This window comes from Cavia porcellus, unplaced genomic scaffold (genome assembly GCF_034190915.1).
Source record: "Cavia porcellus strain 051 isolate PalLab524CR breed Dunkin Hartley unplaced genomic scaffold, mCavPor4.1 scaffold_1, whole genome shotgun sequence".
In the NCBI taxonomy this organism is placed as follows: domain Eukaryota; kingdom Metazoa; phylum Chordata; class Mammalia; order Rodentia; family Caviidae; genus Cavia; species Cavia porcellus.
This window is the reverse complement of record NW_026947484.1, coordinates 61,078,024-61,094,915: the sequence shown is the minus strand read 5'-3', so window position 1 is coordinate 61,094,915 and position 16,892 is coordinate 61,078,024. Positions and strand designations below refer to the sequence as shown.

Sequence of the window (16,892 nt, the reverse complement as noted above, 5' to 3'; positions counted from 1 at the left end):
CCACTCACCTTTGTCTTCGTTCTCCCAGCTTCACCCACTGATCTCACAGGAGCACACCGCCTGGCCTCCCAGGGCTTCTTCTGAAGTCCGAGTGGAAGTCTCTGTGACCCTACAGTTCTTGCATTCTGCATGCCAGTACAACCAGTACCACATGAATAATGCCATGATTTGTTGCCACTTGAGCAGTTTCTAGACCCTTTTGCATTATAACTGCAGAGGCTTCTGAGTGCCTGGATGGCTGCGTACTGTGAATTGAATACTGGGAAACCAGTTTCCTAGGAGACCTTTCTATAGCATGGTGCACTGAGGCTGTCTTCTCAAGATGAAAGCTTTTACTTTTATACCTTTTATCCCATGCTCTTGAGGCATCTTTACTGTTTTCCTGATGTAAAGTACTTGGCTTCTTGCTAATCAGATTATCATCCTGAAAATTGGAAAAGTGGTTTCATGTTTTACATGAGTGCTACATATTCTCATTTTTACCCCAAACAGCAAGCCCTCACACATTGGTTAACACCATGCTTTCTTTGATTCCACACCCTTGTCTGCTCATGATTGTGCTTTCATTCTGTAATACTCTGTTCCTCGAACGCCTCTGTGAGAGCCAAGTGCACCTTGAGCCGTAGTAGGGATTCCTCAGGATGCCCTGCCTCTGAACAGCTTGTTTCCCTCCCACCCAGTTCCACTGAGGCCTCCAGAGATCAGCCTGACAAGCCGTAGCCCCACCGACATCCTGATCTCCTGGCTGCCCATCCCAGCCAAGTACCGCCGGGGCCGCGTGGTGCTGTACCGCCTGTCCTTCCGCCTGAGCACCGACAGCACCGTCCAGGTCCTGGAGCTCCCAGGCACTTCGCACGAGCACCTGCTGCAAGGCCTGCGGCCCGACAGCGTCTACCTGGTGCGCATCACTGCAGCCACTCAAGTGGGGCTGGGAGAGTCCTCGGTGTGGACCTCACACAAGACGCCCAAGGCCACCAGCGTGCAAGGTACTGTCCACCCCACGGGGATAGACCCAGGCAGGGCTCTACGTTCAGACTCTCTGCTCTTAGTTGTATTTTACACTTTCACTGTGTGGATAAAAATGCCCCATAGATTGTGGACTTAACTGAAAATAGTTAAACTTTTAGTAATCTCTTTTTTGCTTGTAGCTCAAAACATTTTTAAAGTTTTTATTTTTATTAGCACATATTTGCATCCCTTGTGGGTAATCGGTACATGGCAGAGCACAGCTCAATTCTCTTTTTTCCCCTTCCCCTCTACTCCCTCTTTTAAAAATTGTTTTTGCCAGCACCAGATTCAATTATTTACTTTATAAACTTTTGATTATATCATAAACTTGCTTAGCAAAATCTTTGCCAAAACGAACAGAATTACCAGAAGTACTCTGTTAGCAGAAACCCATTTAATACTAACTCAGTTTAAAAATGAGACTATCAGTTCAGAAAAAAAGGTTGCAAGAAGGGGCCACGCTCTTGCACATGGATGTAGCAGGGATTTGGCTGCTGCTGCTGCTGCTGTTCTCACAGAAGAGTATTACTGTACTGTACGAGAGTAGTTATTGCCCCTGTATAGATATCATTTTGTTATTATGTGTGTACTTAATTCCTTTGGAGGTAGTACATTTTTAATTCTGTGTCACAATCTAGTGTCATTGTGAAGTTTTGTGAATGTTAGAATTGAACGTCTTTGTCTCTGTCGGCTAAAGATGAGGGAGGCCCCTTGTTGGGCTTCCTGGGGACAGGTGTGGGTGACACAGCCCTTCCACCTGGTTCTCCAGTCCCCAGGTCTCCGGAGCTGCACCTGGAGCCTCTGAACTGCACCACCATCTCTGTAAGGTGGCAGCGTGATGCCGAGGACCCCGCGGCCATCCAGGGCTACAAGCTGTTCTACAAGGAGGAGGGGCAGCAGGAGCACGGACCCATCATCCTGGCCCCCAGCGAGCTGCTGCATACGCTCAGTGGCCTGGGTGAGTCCTATCCCGACAGCTGGGAGAGCGGGGTCGGCTCCCAGACAGGAGAAGGGGCTGGAGACAAAGGAAGGCCTGATTTTCCTGTCACACGTCCTGTGCTCTAGAAATGCTGTCTTTTGGAGTTCACTCCTGGTAGTGTGAGCTTTCTGATCAGGCGTGGGAAAGTGTGGTATGTGGAGAATAGGAATGTGGAATAGGAATTTCACCGAATGACTAATCATGAAGTGGAACTCAGAATTTCCTGAGCATGCTACACAAATATAAACTAATTTATGCAGGTTATGTACGAAATAGTACCCTTGCCTGGGATCCAGTAACTGTAAATGTTTGCCTCCTCCAACTCTGATCCAAGGGTGCTGGAGAGACCACACTTACCTCCCATTTGGGTTCCTGAGCCTTCTACCATAACTGTCCTATTCCCGGTCTCCCTGTCTGCAGAAGAGAAGAATTTCATGTCGGCATGTCTAGTCACAAGTTAAGAAATGTGTCTCTAAAGCAAGCTCCTGATCAGGTTGACCATGTATGGGTGGCGCTGCTCCCAAGTAGGTGTTCACCGTGACGTGCAGGTGTCACTCTGATCTGCCTGCTCCCAGCTGCTCCCACCCTGCAGCATCTGAAATAGTGGCAGGCACGACCTCAGCCTCCTCGCACCTCGTAGCCTCTGGCTCAGCAGCACCAGGTTGGAACCAGGCAGTGGAGCCCTGGGGTCCTGCACTCCCTGCCTGAGATTTCCAGATGGCGTTTGCTTTGTAATCTTGTTAGGTTGCTCTTTAATTTAATCTGCCTTGAGTTAAGTTAGTTTTGCTGTGGCTCCGTCGCCTGACTCTGTAACTGATGAGGAGAAGCTGCAGATGTCCCAGCTGCCCTTCCTTGGCCAGGTGCTGCAGCAGTGTCTGCGCAGCCTGGAGTCCCCAGGGTCCAGCGTTTCCTCTGCCCAGGCTCTGTAAGCCCTCCTGTCTGCCATGGTTCCAGAACATTTTACTCAGGGTCAGGAGGGAGCAGGAGTTGGAGCAGCAGTTACAAAATCACAGATCAGAGCTGTACTTCTGGTTTCCTGTTAGGGTAGAACAAATCTGTAGAAGATATGAGCGAACACATTGCTCTTTGCTGCGCTTTTCTTGAGCACACGCCCCAAGTAGCTTGTCCTGGAGAGAGGAAAGTTTATGAGAAAAAAGGGAACAGGGCTCCCTCCACCTGTGGAACCCAGAGCACCTTTGTGCTAGGCAGGCTCATGCACCTGTGGCTGACAGCTGGCTACCCTTGATGTCTTTCCACCTGAGAGCCAGGTCCTGCCTTAGACTGAGGCGGGCGGGCGCGCCAGCCCAGCTCCCAGCCGCTCCTGTGCTGCCTCTTGTCACTCGGCCGTTGACCATCTGTGACCGTCCATGCCAGAGCATCTGGTGTTCTGCCTGGTTAACGGAGAGTGATGGACTGAGGGCAGCAGGTTAAGGGAGCTTGATGTCCTCGGGTGAACCCTCGGCGCCCCCGAGCTGTTGCAGGGAAGGGTACTCCACTGGAGCTGGATTTGCTAAGTGGGCTCCGAAATGAAATTAAACACTTCTGTGTGCCAATTCACCGTCAGTCGGAGTAAGAAGCTGATGCCTTACAATTTCATTTCACGCTGGTGATACCCCGGTCACACCATTTCCTTCCACGTCAGGTAATCAGGTTTGCAATTTGAGAAGTGTGTGACTGGGACACGTGCTCCCTGGACGTAGAGATGCTTCTTTGTTCAGAAAGGAAAGAAGCAGTAAATGGGTTTTTGGTTTTCAATTCAAGACAAATCCCACATTTCTGTGTGCTTTCCTGAGTCAGGCATTGTAGGGTGCCGTGGAGCTGTGATGAATTTAGCTGCTGTGTACAGCAGGAAACATTAAAGCAGTGAATATCGCACTGAACCCTTGTCCAGCAGCTGCCCAGATTTCTGATTAAATTCATTTGTGCTGAGCAGTGAAAGTTACTTGAAAATAACTCAGAGCTTAGTTCTCTGAGCCATGGGGTGCTTTGCTTTTGAACATGGTTAAAGGGTCTCGTGTCTTTTTTAATAGTGTGATTTGGACCCTGGCCAAGCAACAAAAGAGTTTGGAGTTGCTGGTCTGCTCGGGTTCGACTTCAGAAGTGATTCGCGCTTGGGGCCGCGGTGGAAGCAAGGTTGTGTGATGTAATGTGCTGTGTTTGCTTTAGGGTCCTGCCTCTTTGTCATTATTTTCCCTTGAATTTTTTCCTAGGCACTTTGCATGGTTAGCGGGGGTTGTAAGCCAGGTGTTTGTTATATTTATCACACCATCAAATGAAGCAAAGTTCACCACACGCTTGTGCTCATTGGTAACAGACTGAGAGACAAAAAATTCCCATTTTAGAAATTGGCTTTAAACTCTGAAGTTGGAGTTTCTAAACGCGAAGGGACTGTTTTCTGACTGAATCATCTGGTCTTAGGTAGTAGAATGTGAAGGGGAAGATGATTTAGATGTTACTGTTGTTTATTTAAAATTTGGGCACTGGTGTTCATCACCTTAGCTTTTGTTTGTCAAAGAACTTGTTGTATTTAATTTCCTAGCAAGCATGATCGAGCACCAAATGTAGAGTTCCAAAATAGTTAAAAAGTAAGGTGCGTGCTTCATGCACCTGCAGAGCCCACGTTTGTTAGTTTGCTTGTTTGTTTAGAAATCCAAAATCAGAATTCCAGATACTGCGAGGAGGAATCCAAAGAAACAATTCCTGGTTAAAAATGAGATGTCAAGCCCCACCTCAATTTGTAAGGAAGTCTGCTGAGGTGAAGTTCGATTTCTCGGTGGCATATTTTGCCACAATATAATAAGGTTTGGTTGTGTGGTTTTGTAGCTCAAGAAAGAAAAGCAAGCAGACCAGCCACTGGCAGGCCAGTCCCATGGCTGAGGGGCTCGTGACTTTTCCTCTGAAGCAGAGGAGGATATCTTTGCCTGAAAGAGACTCGGTTCATCACTTTGTATTATAAACCTTTTTACAGTAATAATTTTCTTTAGGCAGGTGTGGTGGTGCAGGTGCAGGGCCTGAGAACAAAAGGCTAACATGGGTTCCTGGGCTGCATAATGAGTTCAAGACCAGCCTGAACTATCTGTCAAGAGCCTTGTCTCAAAAAACAAACAATAAGAGGCACTTTTTAAAAGAGAGAGCTAGAATCACTCAGTTTAGAAACTCAGGAGACATGTCTTAAGGACAGCCGAAGTTGTCTGAGCATCTGTGCTCCCTTGTTCCTGTCACACAAGCCTTAAATAAGGCTCAGAAGACCTCTGGTGCCAGGCCTGGTGGTGCATACTTCTAAATCCCAGCACTCAGGAGGCTGAGGCAGGAGGATCAGTGTGAGTCCTAAGCCAGCCTGGGCTACATAGCAAGTTCAAGGCCAGCCTGAGCTATGTAGTAAGACTGTCTCAAAAAAAAAGAAAGAAAGAAAAAAAAAAAAAAAAACCTTTGGAAACTCCTAGCACTGAAAACCCTTCTAATGTGGCTTTTCACAACTTTTGGTCTACACTTCCTGAGCTTGGGGCCCAGATGCACCACTTTATAACAGTCCTAGTCCTGGTCAGCTGCAATGCCTTTTGCCATCTGAGGTCTGGTTCCTGACTCACAGCACATAATACACCCCTGAACAAGGTCAGGTGTTGTTCCAGGCACTGGAGTCCGCAGAGGGACAGAGCCAACGCAGGCACCGCACATCCTGGTCCCTGCAGAGCGGCCCCACCGGCTGCCCTCATGTGGCTCAGTGTTTATTTTCTGACAGACTGTTCTTAGGGTGAGTGTGGGATTCCCCTCGCACCGTCATGTTATTTAGCAGAGGCACAGTCTCTAGGGACATACTTCACGTTTTTTGCCTCTGGAGTTCTCGCTGCTGCCTTCCACTTTCAGTAGTAGAAATAGTTTCTCTGAGCAGTGGTTATGCTTTTTCATTCTTTCCCTTCAAAGAGTTATAATGGATTTAACTGAAGTCAGGAGATTTCATACAGACTTGCTCTTGTAGGTCAGAAAACTGAAGGTGTGAGGGAAAATTGTGACATAACAAAAGTAATAGTCATAAGTTGCAGGTCACTGGCTTATTAGATATTTACCTTTCTTTCTTTTTGCCTTGTTTCTTCTTTCTTTCTTTCTTTCTTTCTTTTGACAGGATCTCATTTTGTAATTCAAGCTGCCCTTGAGCTCACTATGTAGCCCAGCCTGGCCTGGATCTCTCATTGATCCTCCTGCCTCAGCCTCCCCAGTGCTGGGGTCACAGACATGTACCACCACATCTGGCTTATTTCCCTTCTTGTGCTGCATTTGATCTGTTACCAGCCAGAGCGAGTCAAAGCTGGAGTGAAAGCATCTGAAAGTTCTCACAGTATTTGCATTGCCAAGTATGATTGAAGTTTAGAACTGAGTAAATACTTGAAAACTATAGAAGTCAGTATTTCAAAAGAAATGGAGCATTTCCTTCTTTAGAAAAACCCTGTTACTAAAACAAATGCTACTAAGACAGTATACAAACAAGCAAGCAAAACAGGATTTTTCATTTGCCAAATGCGGTCACACCATTTAAAGACAGGATGTTTGCAGGCTGCAGAAACTGCAGGTTCAACACAGAATGTACAGAGGCGCATTAGCTGGCAGTTTCCCTTCCATTCTTCATCTTGAACACTAAAAGGTCTCTCCCATCCTAAAGTACTTTGCAGCTGTTGGGGCATTCAGGTCACCAGCCCTTGCGAACCTAGATGTTCTACACAGGGTCCTGGGCGCCAGCTTGGGGAGCAGCTGCCTGCGATGGGGCTTGGTCTTGGCTGCCTGGATTTGACATCAGACTCCATAGCTTATTAACAAATCACATCCTGGCTAGTCACCTCACTTTTCACATAGGAATAATAATAACTTTTAAACCAGGGCTATGGCTCAGTGGCACAGTGCCTGTCTGGCAAGTGTGAGGTTGTGAGTTCAATTCTTGATACCAAATAATAGCAATTTAAAAATGATAGGAGGATGAAACGTGGGTGCCTGATCCCACAGATGGCGGTGTTTAGAGACGGAGCCTGGGCGGGGGGGGCCTGGCCCTGTCTGGCTGGGTCCCTCGGAGGACAGGTGGTGACCCTGGCAGCATCTGTGGGGAGAAGCCAGAAGTTACATGGTGCCAGATCCAGTGGATAAGGCGGGTGAGGACACAGCACTACGGTTTTACAGCTGCCTTTCCACCAGATGGTGCTGGACAGCAGTGGTTATTGTACTTCTGAGCACCCAGGAAAGAGGACATCAGAATCGCTTCAGAAGGGGGCAAGAACGGTGGGCGAAGTGTGTTGGCTGCAGGGGAGAAGTAGTTAATGGCTGTGTGTCTTTCACTGTAATAATTTTAAAATCCTCCTGCTTGCTGTTGTGTTCCATCACCCCACATCCATCCTTGGTGGTTAGTTCCATACAGTTTTGGTATGTTAAGAGATAGTAGTCTTTAACAGTTTCTTTCCAGTCACTTAAAAGGCAAAATCCACATTTAGCTGACAGGCAGCATTCAGGCATCAGGTCTCTGGAGCTGGCGGCTTTGGAGGGACACTATCCAGTCTCCGTAGTGCAGTGCCCAGCAGCCTGATCAGAGCACTGTGTCTGGCTGGACTCAGCGCCCACCCCCTGTCAACCCCCTGCCCATGATCCAGGCCTTTGGGTCTTTGGCCTGCACACATCTCTGCAGGCCAAGTCCTGCCTGTGTCACAGTGGCTTTGGTGAGTGTGATCATCTTGCCCTCCACGTGTGTTGGCACTCAGAGGCCTCGGTCTCCAGCCCGGTGCCCTGTCCTGTACCTCCAGAAGCCTGTTCTGTGCACCTCTGTGTTGGCCCCTGCCAGATCACTTAGATTTGTGTCATGGTGCTGTGAATAAGCAATAAAGGACAGAGTTTAGGGCTTGCTGGTCAGGAAGGAAGGCTGTCCTGACCCCACAGGGGGAAGCTCGGAGCTGTGGTCACTGGGAAGACAACACACTCGAGCTCTCTCAGCTGCCCACTCACACGCGTGGGCACCGTGCAATGGCCAGCCAGGGACTCCACCTTCTCTAAGGTGCCGCCCCACCTGCTAGGGGCTCTGGCCTGGATCTTTGTGCTCCCGCACATCGAGATGGACAGCTTTGGAAGCATGAAGATCCACATCTGGGTCTTCGACTGGAAACCACCTTGCACTGTGCGACTCTGACCTCGTTGTTTTTAATTCTTTACAAAGCGCTGCTTAGGAGACAGAGACAAGTAGAAAGACAGGATTTTACATTTTAGAGTGAGTGCAATGTATATTTTTCTTAGAACTGTGGATATATACAAATACAATTTTGCACCTATAAAATTTAGTATATAAGCTTGTTGTCTGTACCAGTTTGTCTTGTGTTGTTTCATTACTGTTTATCCTGATTATAGATTTTAAATTAAGTTTATCTTTAAGTATTTTTAAATTTTATAAATTTGTCAGCCAGGCATGGTGGTGCACACCTACAGTCCCAACACTTGGAGAGGCTGAGGCAGGAAGACTCTAGACTCAAGCTCAGCAGGGACAGTTTACCAGCTTAGGGAGCCCTGTCCCCAAATAAAAAGCCAAGGGGTAGGTCCTGGGAATGAGCTCATCACCGAGCCTCCCCCTACTCCCCTACTGCAGTGTCTTGTGCACACCTGGGCCGAGGCCTGCACGGCCACCCTGGCGCCTGCCCGTGACATCACCTCCAGCGTCACAAGGTTCAGCTGAGTGTCTGGCCCCGAGCGAGGATAAATGTCTAACTTCCCTGTGTGGGGAAGGTGAGTTCGTCAGACTGAGAACTGGGGGAAAAGCATTCCAGTCAGAAAGGCCTAAAATGTAGCAAAAACAGAATCATCAGGCGGCTCCTCAGTCTGCAGCAGCTGCAGCAGAGTCCTGGGTAGGGCAGAGACGAGGCCCCAGTGCAGTGGGACCTGGAGGCCAGGACCTGGAGTCCCTTCTACAGGGCTCAAACAAAATGCACTCCTCTCGGAAAGCCCACTGTCCTGGCCACAGGCAAGAATGGGCAGGAGACGCTGCCGATGGCAGTGGAGCGGTGCTAAGACCTTTGGAAGGACAAGTGCACACAGGCAGGACCAGGGGCAGCAGGGAGGGGCCAGGGCTGCCTGAGCCCAGGCTGACCAGTGTTGTCCTCAGTGCAGGCCACAGCTGTCGTCATCAAGCAAGTGAGTGTTCATGTTTTAAATCATAGATGTTGCCCCACGGCAGTGACTCAGTGAAGTTCCTGTGCCGGGAAGGATGGGGACCCTGAGCCCGGCTGCCCAGGCCGCTGCTTAGATCCCTGCTTTCCTGCTGTGCCCGTGCCTCCCAGGACCCCAGAAGCTTAGTGTCACCCTCAAGCGTGTGCATAGGTCTCCTGCACGGCGGCTGCGCACTTTGGATCCCAGGACGAGAAAACCTGGACAGCCTGGGGCTTGGGAGAGGTGCATCCTGCTCTCTCTGGACTCTGCCTGGATTTGGGAGACATCAAGCTCTCTGGGTTTTTTGTCTATTTATTTGAGTTACAACTTTCAATGGAGTTTTTTTTTTTTTTTTTTTTCCTTTGTTCTCTGCCCTCCGGAAATTGAAATTCTTTTCATATAGATAAGGCCATATTTATATTTGTTCTCAGTTTGGTGCAATTCTAAGCATTTATCTGACTCTTTTACTTACCATAATAGACAGAAATTTTAAAGAAGAAACCAAGGATTAGGCTCTGTTGCATTATGGGGAACTTTAGGGGGGATTCCATGGGACCTCCTAGAAAGTCACAGAAGACACTTCCTTTTGCATCCTTCAGTGTTTGTGATGCCGATGGATGCCGTAGTCCAGCGCTGTAGCTGACCGCACTCCAGGTCAAAGCTCGCACTCCTGCCTCCTGCGTGGCAGGCGGGGAGCCCTGCCGGCCTTGTCCATGGCAGTCAGATGTGATGAACAACTGTTCCATGCCTTGGGGTCAGTTGGAGAGAGAAAAGGACAGCAACACAGCCTGTAAATATAGCCTTTATTGCTTTTCACCATCTTTCCAAAATCTATCTGACCCAACAAAATAATTGAGAAAAAATCATGAGCCTTTTCCTGGACTCTCGGCCTTCCTTCCGGAATTAGTGGTTGCCATCTTCCAAGACAGCCTGTCTCAGCCTGGACTGCTCCTCTGGAAACATCTGTCTTTTTTTTTTCCTTTTTTGAGACAGTCTCACTATGCAGTTCAGGCTGGCCTTGAGCTCACTTTGTAGCCCAGGCTGGTCTTGAACTTGCAGTGATCCTCCTGCCTCAGTCTCCCGAGTGCTGGGATTACAGGCCTGCACCACCAAGCTCAGTTTAACATCTGTCTTCTTTTTATTTTTTTTATCAGTACCAGGGATTGAACTCACGACCACCTGCTTGCAAGGCAGGTGCTTATGTCGCTGAGCTAAATCCCCAGCCCCACATGTGTCTTCTTAATCAGACCAGATGTAACATGTGCAGACCATCCTTTGGCCCCTCGACCACTGGCTCTGCTTTTATTTTAGAGGGCAAAGCAGAGGTTTTTACTCTAGCACAGCATTGATGCCTGTGTCTAAAATGGTGGGTTGGGAGCCGCCTCGCTGTTGCAGCAGCCGCATGGCAAGTTTTCCAGCACACAATGGTGCAGGGAGGGCCTGGGCAGCATCTGGTTTCTGGAGAAGCTGATGCTGTGTTTTCTTGAAACAGAGGAGCTGTTTTAGTACCTAAGTTAGCTTGCTGTGATTCATATGCATACATTTTGTCTTCATGGGAGAAAGAAAAGAGTCAAAAAGATCCTTTTGCCTAAAACTACACAGATAACCCTTGACCTCTGCCCCAGGGAAGCCTGTCCTGGTGGACACCAGCGCCAGGCTGAGAAGGGCCCTAAGTGAGGTGAGGCCCAGCAGGCAGGAAGCCCTCACTCCCACTGAGGCAGGAGGATCACCACACATTCAAGACCAGCCTGGGCTACAAAGTGAGCTCAAGGCCAGCCTGAACTGCATAGCGAGACTGTCTCAAAAGGACCGAAAACAAACAAAAAACAACAAAACGAGTTTTTCCCTCGAAGGCAACAAAAAATTATCTCACAAGACATAAATTCTTCTATTTCTCTCTGGGAGGATTTTTAACTCAGTTCCAAGCAACACTTCAGTTGAGACAGTGAAGAAATTTGCACGGTAACTAACAGCTTTGTACTGACCCGTAAGTTGTTGTGTATTTCCCTTGTAAAGTAGCCCGGTGGTTTGTACAACACTTTGTATTTACATTGTGAAGCTTACTCAACTGATTTTTCCTCTCCTTTTCTGAGTCATTCGTTAAGCACTAGTAAAACCTCAAATCATAGTTTTCTTCTCTTAGGAGTCATAGTTTTCTGCTTGTAGTTGCAGAGAGGCTGTTGACCGTTCTTTTGGCCAGAACTTGTCAGTGGGAGTTCAGGAAGGAAGGGAAGCCCGGGGTGCATTCTGCATTCGTCTGGTTTTCAGTGTCTGTAAGCAGGGTAAAACGCTTGACATGAATGACAAACAGCATCTCCTTGGTGAAGGAAGAACTCTTGTAGGAAATTAAATCAATACTGTCCATTAATCGCACTGCTTGTCAGCCCTTAGACCACTCTGGAAGTTTCTGGTGAATGTAAAGGATCTTTAGATGTGTGAGGTCCTCAGAGATCTAAGTAAGTTAAACCGAGGTTTTTAAAATGCCAAATTAGCACATGAAAGAAACTTCCCAGGGAAAGAAAAAACCATTTGCTATAAAGCAGTAATTACTCTGGTGGGTTTTGTTTTGTTTTCCTTTTAAACTTTGTTCTTAAGAAAACTTAATGCAAATGAAATCTTAAGCTTTGTTCTCATTACAGGCTCTGAAGGCACTAGGAAGCCACTAGCCCGGCCATTAATGGAGGAAAATAGTTTTTATCTTAGCCTTTAAAACGTTTTTGCGTGTTTATTTGATCATGGGCATAATATCTGCTGTAAATAAATGCAGGCCTGTGCAGTGAAGTTCGCTGCCAGCCGAAGGGCCTGGACATGTGCTGGGTGAGGCAGAGACTTTCCTAGTGTGTGCCAGGCCCTGGGTTGCATCTCTATGGCTGCAAAGCAAAGAAATGGAACAAGTGACCAGTGGAGAGTAAAATTTAAAATGTGGAGCCTGTTGTTCAGAATGGAATGAGGATTTTAGAATGAATCTGATCATGAAGCTTTCGGTCCCGAGAGGAAGTAGGCATTCGCCTGACTACTTACTGTCTAAGTCTTTAGGGGATGCAGGCAACCTGAGAGGGGGGCTGGGAAGGCAGCTGAGCAGCAGTGCACCCCACCAAGTGTAAGGAGAGCTGTGTCCGAGGAGGTGACACAGGGTGAGATCTAAAGGATGAATCCAGTCAGCCGGTAATAGAAGAATTATGGGCAGTCCTGGACTCCCAGGCACCGACCCCCAGGCTGGGAAACCCCCCACCCAGGCGACAAGACACGTCGGTCAGGAAAGCCGCACACTGACGCTGCCAGGTCCCAAGGCTCCCTCAGAGCTGGGGAAACCTACCAGACCTGGCAGTCACCGCTGTAAATCTGCGTCTCCCTGCTGATGGTTGGTGACTCAGGGCAGAGACACAGACTCAGCAAAAGCAAGGATGCAGAGGCAAGGGAAGCCCGGGTGCAGGTGAAGGATGGGGGAGAGGGGCTGAAGCTGGACGCGGTGTTCCGGGGATACAGTGGGCAGTGCCAGAAAAGAGAGACGACCTGTGACCTGCATGTTCTTCTGCACCTGGAAATCCCATGGCTAGACAGCACTGCCCTAAGAAGACAGGAGCCAGAGCCCACCGCAGGCCCTGCCCCTGATCCTGGACAGTCCCGAGGCAAAGCCGAAGAAACCCTAAATACTTAGCTGCATAGATCTCATCAAGTAAACTGTCGCATGTCGTGTAATGTGCACATATGTGGACATTAAAAGAATGCCATAGCAACTTATTTAATGACTGGAATAGTTCATAATGGTTTTTTAGAAAAGAGATTATAAGGGGCTAGGGATATAGCTCAGTGGTATAAGCGCCCGCCTGGCAAGGGCAAGATCCTAAGTTCGATTTCCAATACTAAAAAAAAAGCAGATTATAAAATACATAAAACTCAACATTTGTGCATATGGATAGTAAAGGAAATTAGTGTTTGCTGTGCTTAACTCTGGTATTACAAGCATTTTGTCTTCTTTTTGCTCATCTGAATTTTGTAAATTTTCTATAACAAACATGTTTCATCATAATGAGGGAGAAATAATGGATTTGGGGGCCTAGTGCTGAGGAGGAAGCTAGAGCCTGACCCACGCAAGACTCGTGCACCCGGCTGTCAGTGCTGCAGGGTTCCCTTCACACCTAAGCGAAGATGCTGGGGCACTGATGCAAGAGGGCTGGGAATCAGCCGGAGCTAAGATGAAGGCTTCCTTGTGTTTGCCACAAGGTCCTGTGCAGCTGCTGCAGACTCTGAGCTTCCTGGCAGGTGAAGAGAGCTAGAAATGCTCTTGGCTGTGAGAACCATGATGTTCTCGTGGTCAGAGGCTGCAACACATGCTCACACCCTCAGACACAGCCTTCAGGAAGCTGTGGGACCCTGCAGACATTGAGTCGTGGAACTGGAAGTCATTTGAACTTATATTTGAGGGTGACTTTTAAGATAGCAAGGAAAGAAGATTCCTATGTTCCAGAGTCATTTAACCAGTCATGAGGCTTTGGATGACTTCAAGATATTAGTAGAGGAAACAATTAAAATAATTTTTTTGAACTTTAACCTTTTTTCCTTCTGGATGGTCACCTAGGATGGTTTTTAGCATGTCCCCCTCTCTCAGATAGTTACACTCCGCCCCCCGACCCCTTGCCTCAGAAGAAAACCTGTGGCAGATGGGCCTCAGTTTGGACCCTGCAGAACTCCAGAAGGGACCGCCAGAGTCTCTGAGACCTTTAGGCAGGAAGGCCCACTTCTGCTCTGTCTGGGGAATGTGGGCAGGGATTGTCTCAGGCCTGTTCCCTCCTGTGCTGACAAAATGGCACACACGCCGGCCCTGATTCTGTGTTCTGTTCCTGTGCTGTGTACCTCATCCAAGCTGGCATCTCAGTGCGACTCATTGGCAAGTAAGGCAAGAAAGAAATCTACATTGCATCTTATATAAAATGTCCTAAGATACTTCAAAAAATCCAAAAACAAGTCGCTGCTGTCCTGTTCTTTTATTGTCCTGCATCAAGCAAGCGGTCAACACAAACATTCCTATAGATTAAAAAAAAAATAGAGCCAGGTGTGGTGGTGCATACCTGCAATTCCATCACTCCAGGAGGCCAAGCAGGACAATCACGAGTGATTTAGTGAAACTCTGTCTCATAATACGAAGTGCTGAGGGTGTAGTTCACTACAGAAGCCCTGAAAGAAAGTTGGTACAGGTAGATCTAAGGTCAGCCAGTAAGAAAGTTAGGCTGTTCTGGGATTGGGGTAGCTTCTGAAACCAGGTCTTCCTTTTTCAGTAAGCAGCCTAGCAAGTCCTCACTCACGAAAAGGATTTAAAGTTTTATTTCTGTTTGTGAAAGTCAGAGTCCTAACTTAACCTGCATAGTATTCTTGCCAAAATGTTCAGCCTGGATCACTTTTTGAGTAAAGGAGGACACAGGTAAATCCAAATCGCGAGGCATAGAGCAGCACAGCCAGGCCAGTGTGCTCAGAGACGCCCAGCTTGTAGCAGGCAGGAAGCACCGATTTCGATGATGGAGCCATGGGTGGACTTGGACCCTTGGCTGGATTCTTATGGGAAATGTTGTAAAGAACATTTCTGAGACAGTTTTGCACAGTTAAGTACAGAACATATACCTTTTTATTTTGTAGCAGGACTCAAACTCAAAACATGCATTTCTGTATCACTGTTGAATTTGTTGGGCATAATGATATTGCAGCTAAGTAGAAGGAGTCCCTGGTCTCGGGGAGTGTGTGTGTGTGTGTGTGTGTGTGTGTGTGTGTGTGTGTGTGAACTGTTGGGATGACTCAGCATAATAAGTGTCTGTGTGTGTGCACACTTTCATGTATCTGAAGGACATAAAGACAAGAGAATGAGAACGCAGGCACACCGAAATGTTTAAAAAATAATTTTCAAAAAGCTAAAAGTACCCGTGGTATGTCTCTAATTTTTAATCAGTGCCTCCGAGTGAAAGGGTGGCATTGCAGGGGCAGTGCACCCGTCACTAAGGGTGCTGTTAACACACCTTACACAGAGCAGCGCTCGGAAGGTGGGCTGTTGTAAAGGTCTGTCGATTGACACATTGCTAGCCCTGCTTTATCCATGAAATGTTTACAAACAGATGTTTATCTTATCTCAGAATGAATATGAAAATCTTATTAGTAAACTTTTTTGGTACTGGGGATTGAACTCAGGACCTTTGAACTGAGCCAGCCCCAGTCCTTTTTTCATTTTTATTTTTATTTTTATTTTGAGGTAGGATCTGTCTGAGTCACTAGATTGCCTGGGCTCTGGCTCTGCTCCTCCTGCCTTAGTCTCCCTGATTGTGGGATGATAAGTATGCTGCTGACATTAATGATGCTGAATGTTTCATTTATCAGACAAACTCCTAGTGTAATACCCATGTGCTCAAACTGTTTGAGATTCTCTGTCATATGTGCTGAAAACTATTTAATGATATACTTCTGGTATCTTCAGTGTTGGAAAGATGCCTCGCAGTGAGCAGAAGTAGCCACCACTTACCACACTGGTGTCCAAAGAGAGCTCCAGTCCCTGGTCAAGTCTGCATCCCAGTGACACATTCAGCGCAGTTTACATAAGCTAAACATTCACGGTTTGTCACTGTGGGGTGTGAGGCTGGTATCCAACCAGCTTGTGTTTCCTTTGAAGAAATTCTAAGAGTGGTTTCGAGCTGTGTGCTTGAGCATGCTTTTAGCTGCTCAGGGTAGGGATTTGGAGGGATGGCTAGCAAACTACAGATGTTTTTGCAGTGAAACTGTGCACCTTTAAGCAAGCCGAGTTGTTCAGGAAATGATAGATGGTATTTTCATGGTGCCTCGCAGAGGGTCAGAGTGCCACGCAAACCTGTGACAGCGAAACGGAGCAATGTTAGTCCTGGGAGGAAATTTATTTCATAGCTTCAGGGGAGGTTTGGCTGCCATGAATAAGCTCTCTCTGTCAGTCTCCAGAAATACTGCTGTGTGGCTCTAGTGTCTGTGTGGCCCGCCGTGTACAGGAGTTGGGGGGCGGGGCGGCCACAGTAGTGAGTCCAGTGCGTGACTCCAGCCTTGATATTGACAGAGACCAGTGGCACCGCAGGAATCGCTTTCCTGTTTATGTTTCTGCTAAGTTTTATTAATATGTTTGCTGTACATAATGATTACACCCATCATGAGGTTTGTAAACTTAATGTCTTTTTAATTGTCTTAGATGCTGTATACACAGCCCCCAGTCGGAAGCATTTGTGTGTGTGTGTGAATCATGAGTTCTTGCACTCAGTAGTCACACCATTGCATTCACTTTCAGAGCTTCAGGAGCACATACACAGACACAGCCTTCCCTGTGCAGTGTGCCTGTGGCCATCGTAATCTGGGGACAGAGAAGCCACTGCTCTCGGGAGTTTTCTTTTTCTCCTCCTTGCACAAAGGAACAGCCCCAAGCCCAGCTCGTTCCATCCCTTGAAGGGCAGTGGAGGAGACCAATGAGGCGTTCTCTCAAGTGACTCTGAGGGAGAGGCTCCCTTTTGGAAAGATCACCAGGGCCCGGGGTGCCTGCTGTGCAGGGCCCTGCCTCATGGGTGGAGTTCTTTGGGGTGTGGGTCACCCCCAGAGTCCCTGCAGCCATGGTCAAGTAGGCAGAAATTTTCAACCTTCGATTTTCTTATCCCAGACAGCATGAAGTACAGTGATTTGTTAAAAGTATTTTTAAGAAGTCTTAAAAACTTGATGGGCGTATAAAAGTGAAATAAGATCAAAGAGTGTA

The 16,892-nt window shown here is 47.7% G+C and overlaps 1 protein-coding gene across 1 annotated transcript in view; it reads left to right on the top strand.

Annotated features, from left to right (window-relative positions):
- Positions 1–16,892, top strand: part of Prtg (protogenin) — an 80,781-nt gene that overhangs the window by 39,352 nt on the left and 24,537 nt on the right. The window contains exons 10-11 of the mRNA XM_063249118.1: positions 681–986; positions 1,778–1,966. Coding sequence (XP_063105188.1) covers positions 681–986; positions 1,778–1,966 — 495 coding nt within the window. The remainder of the gene's footprint in view (positions 1–680; positions 987–1,777; positions 1,967–16,892) is intronic.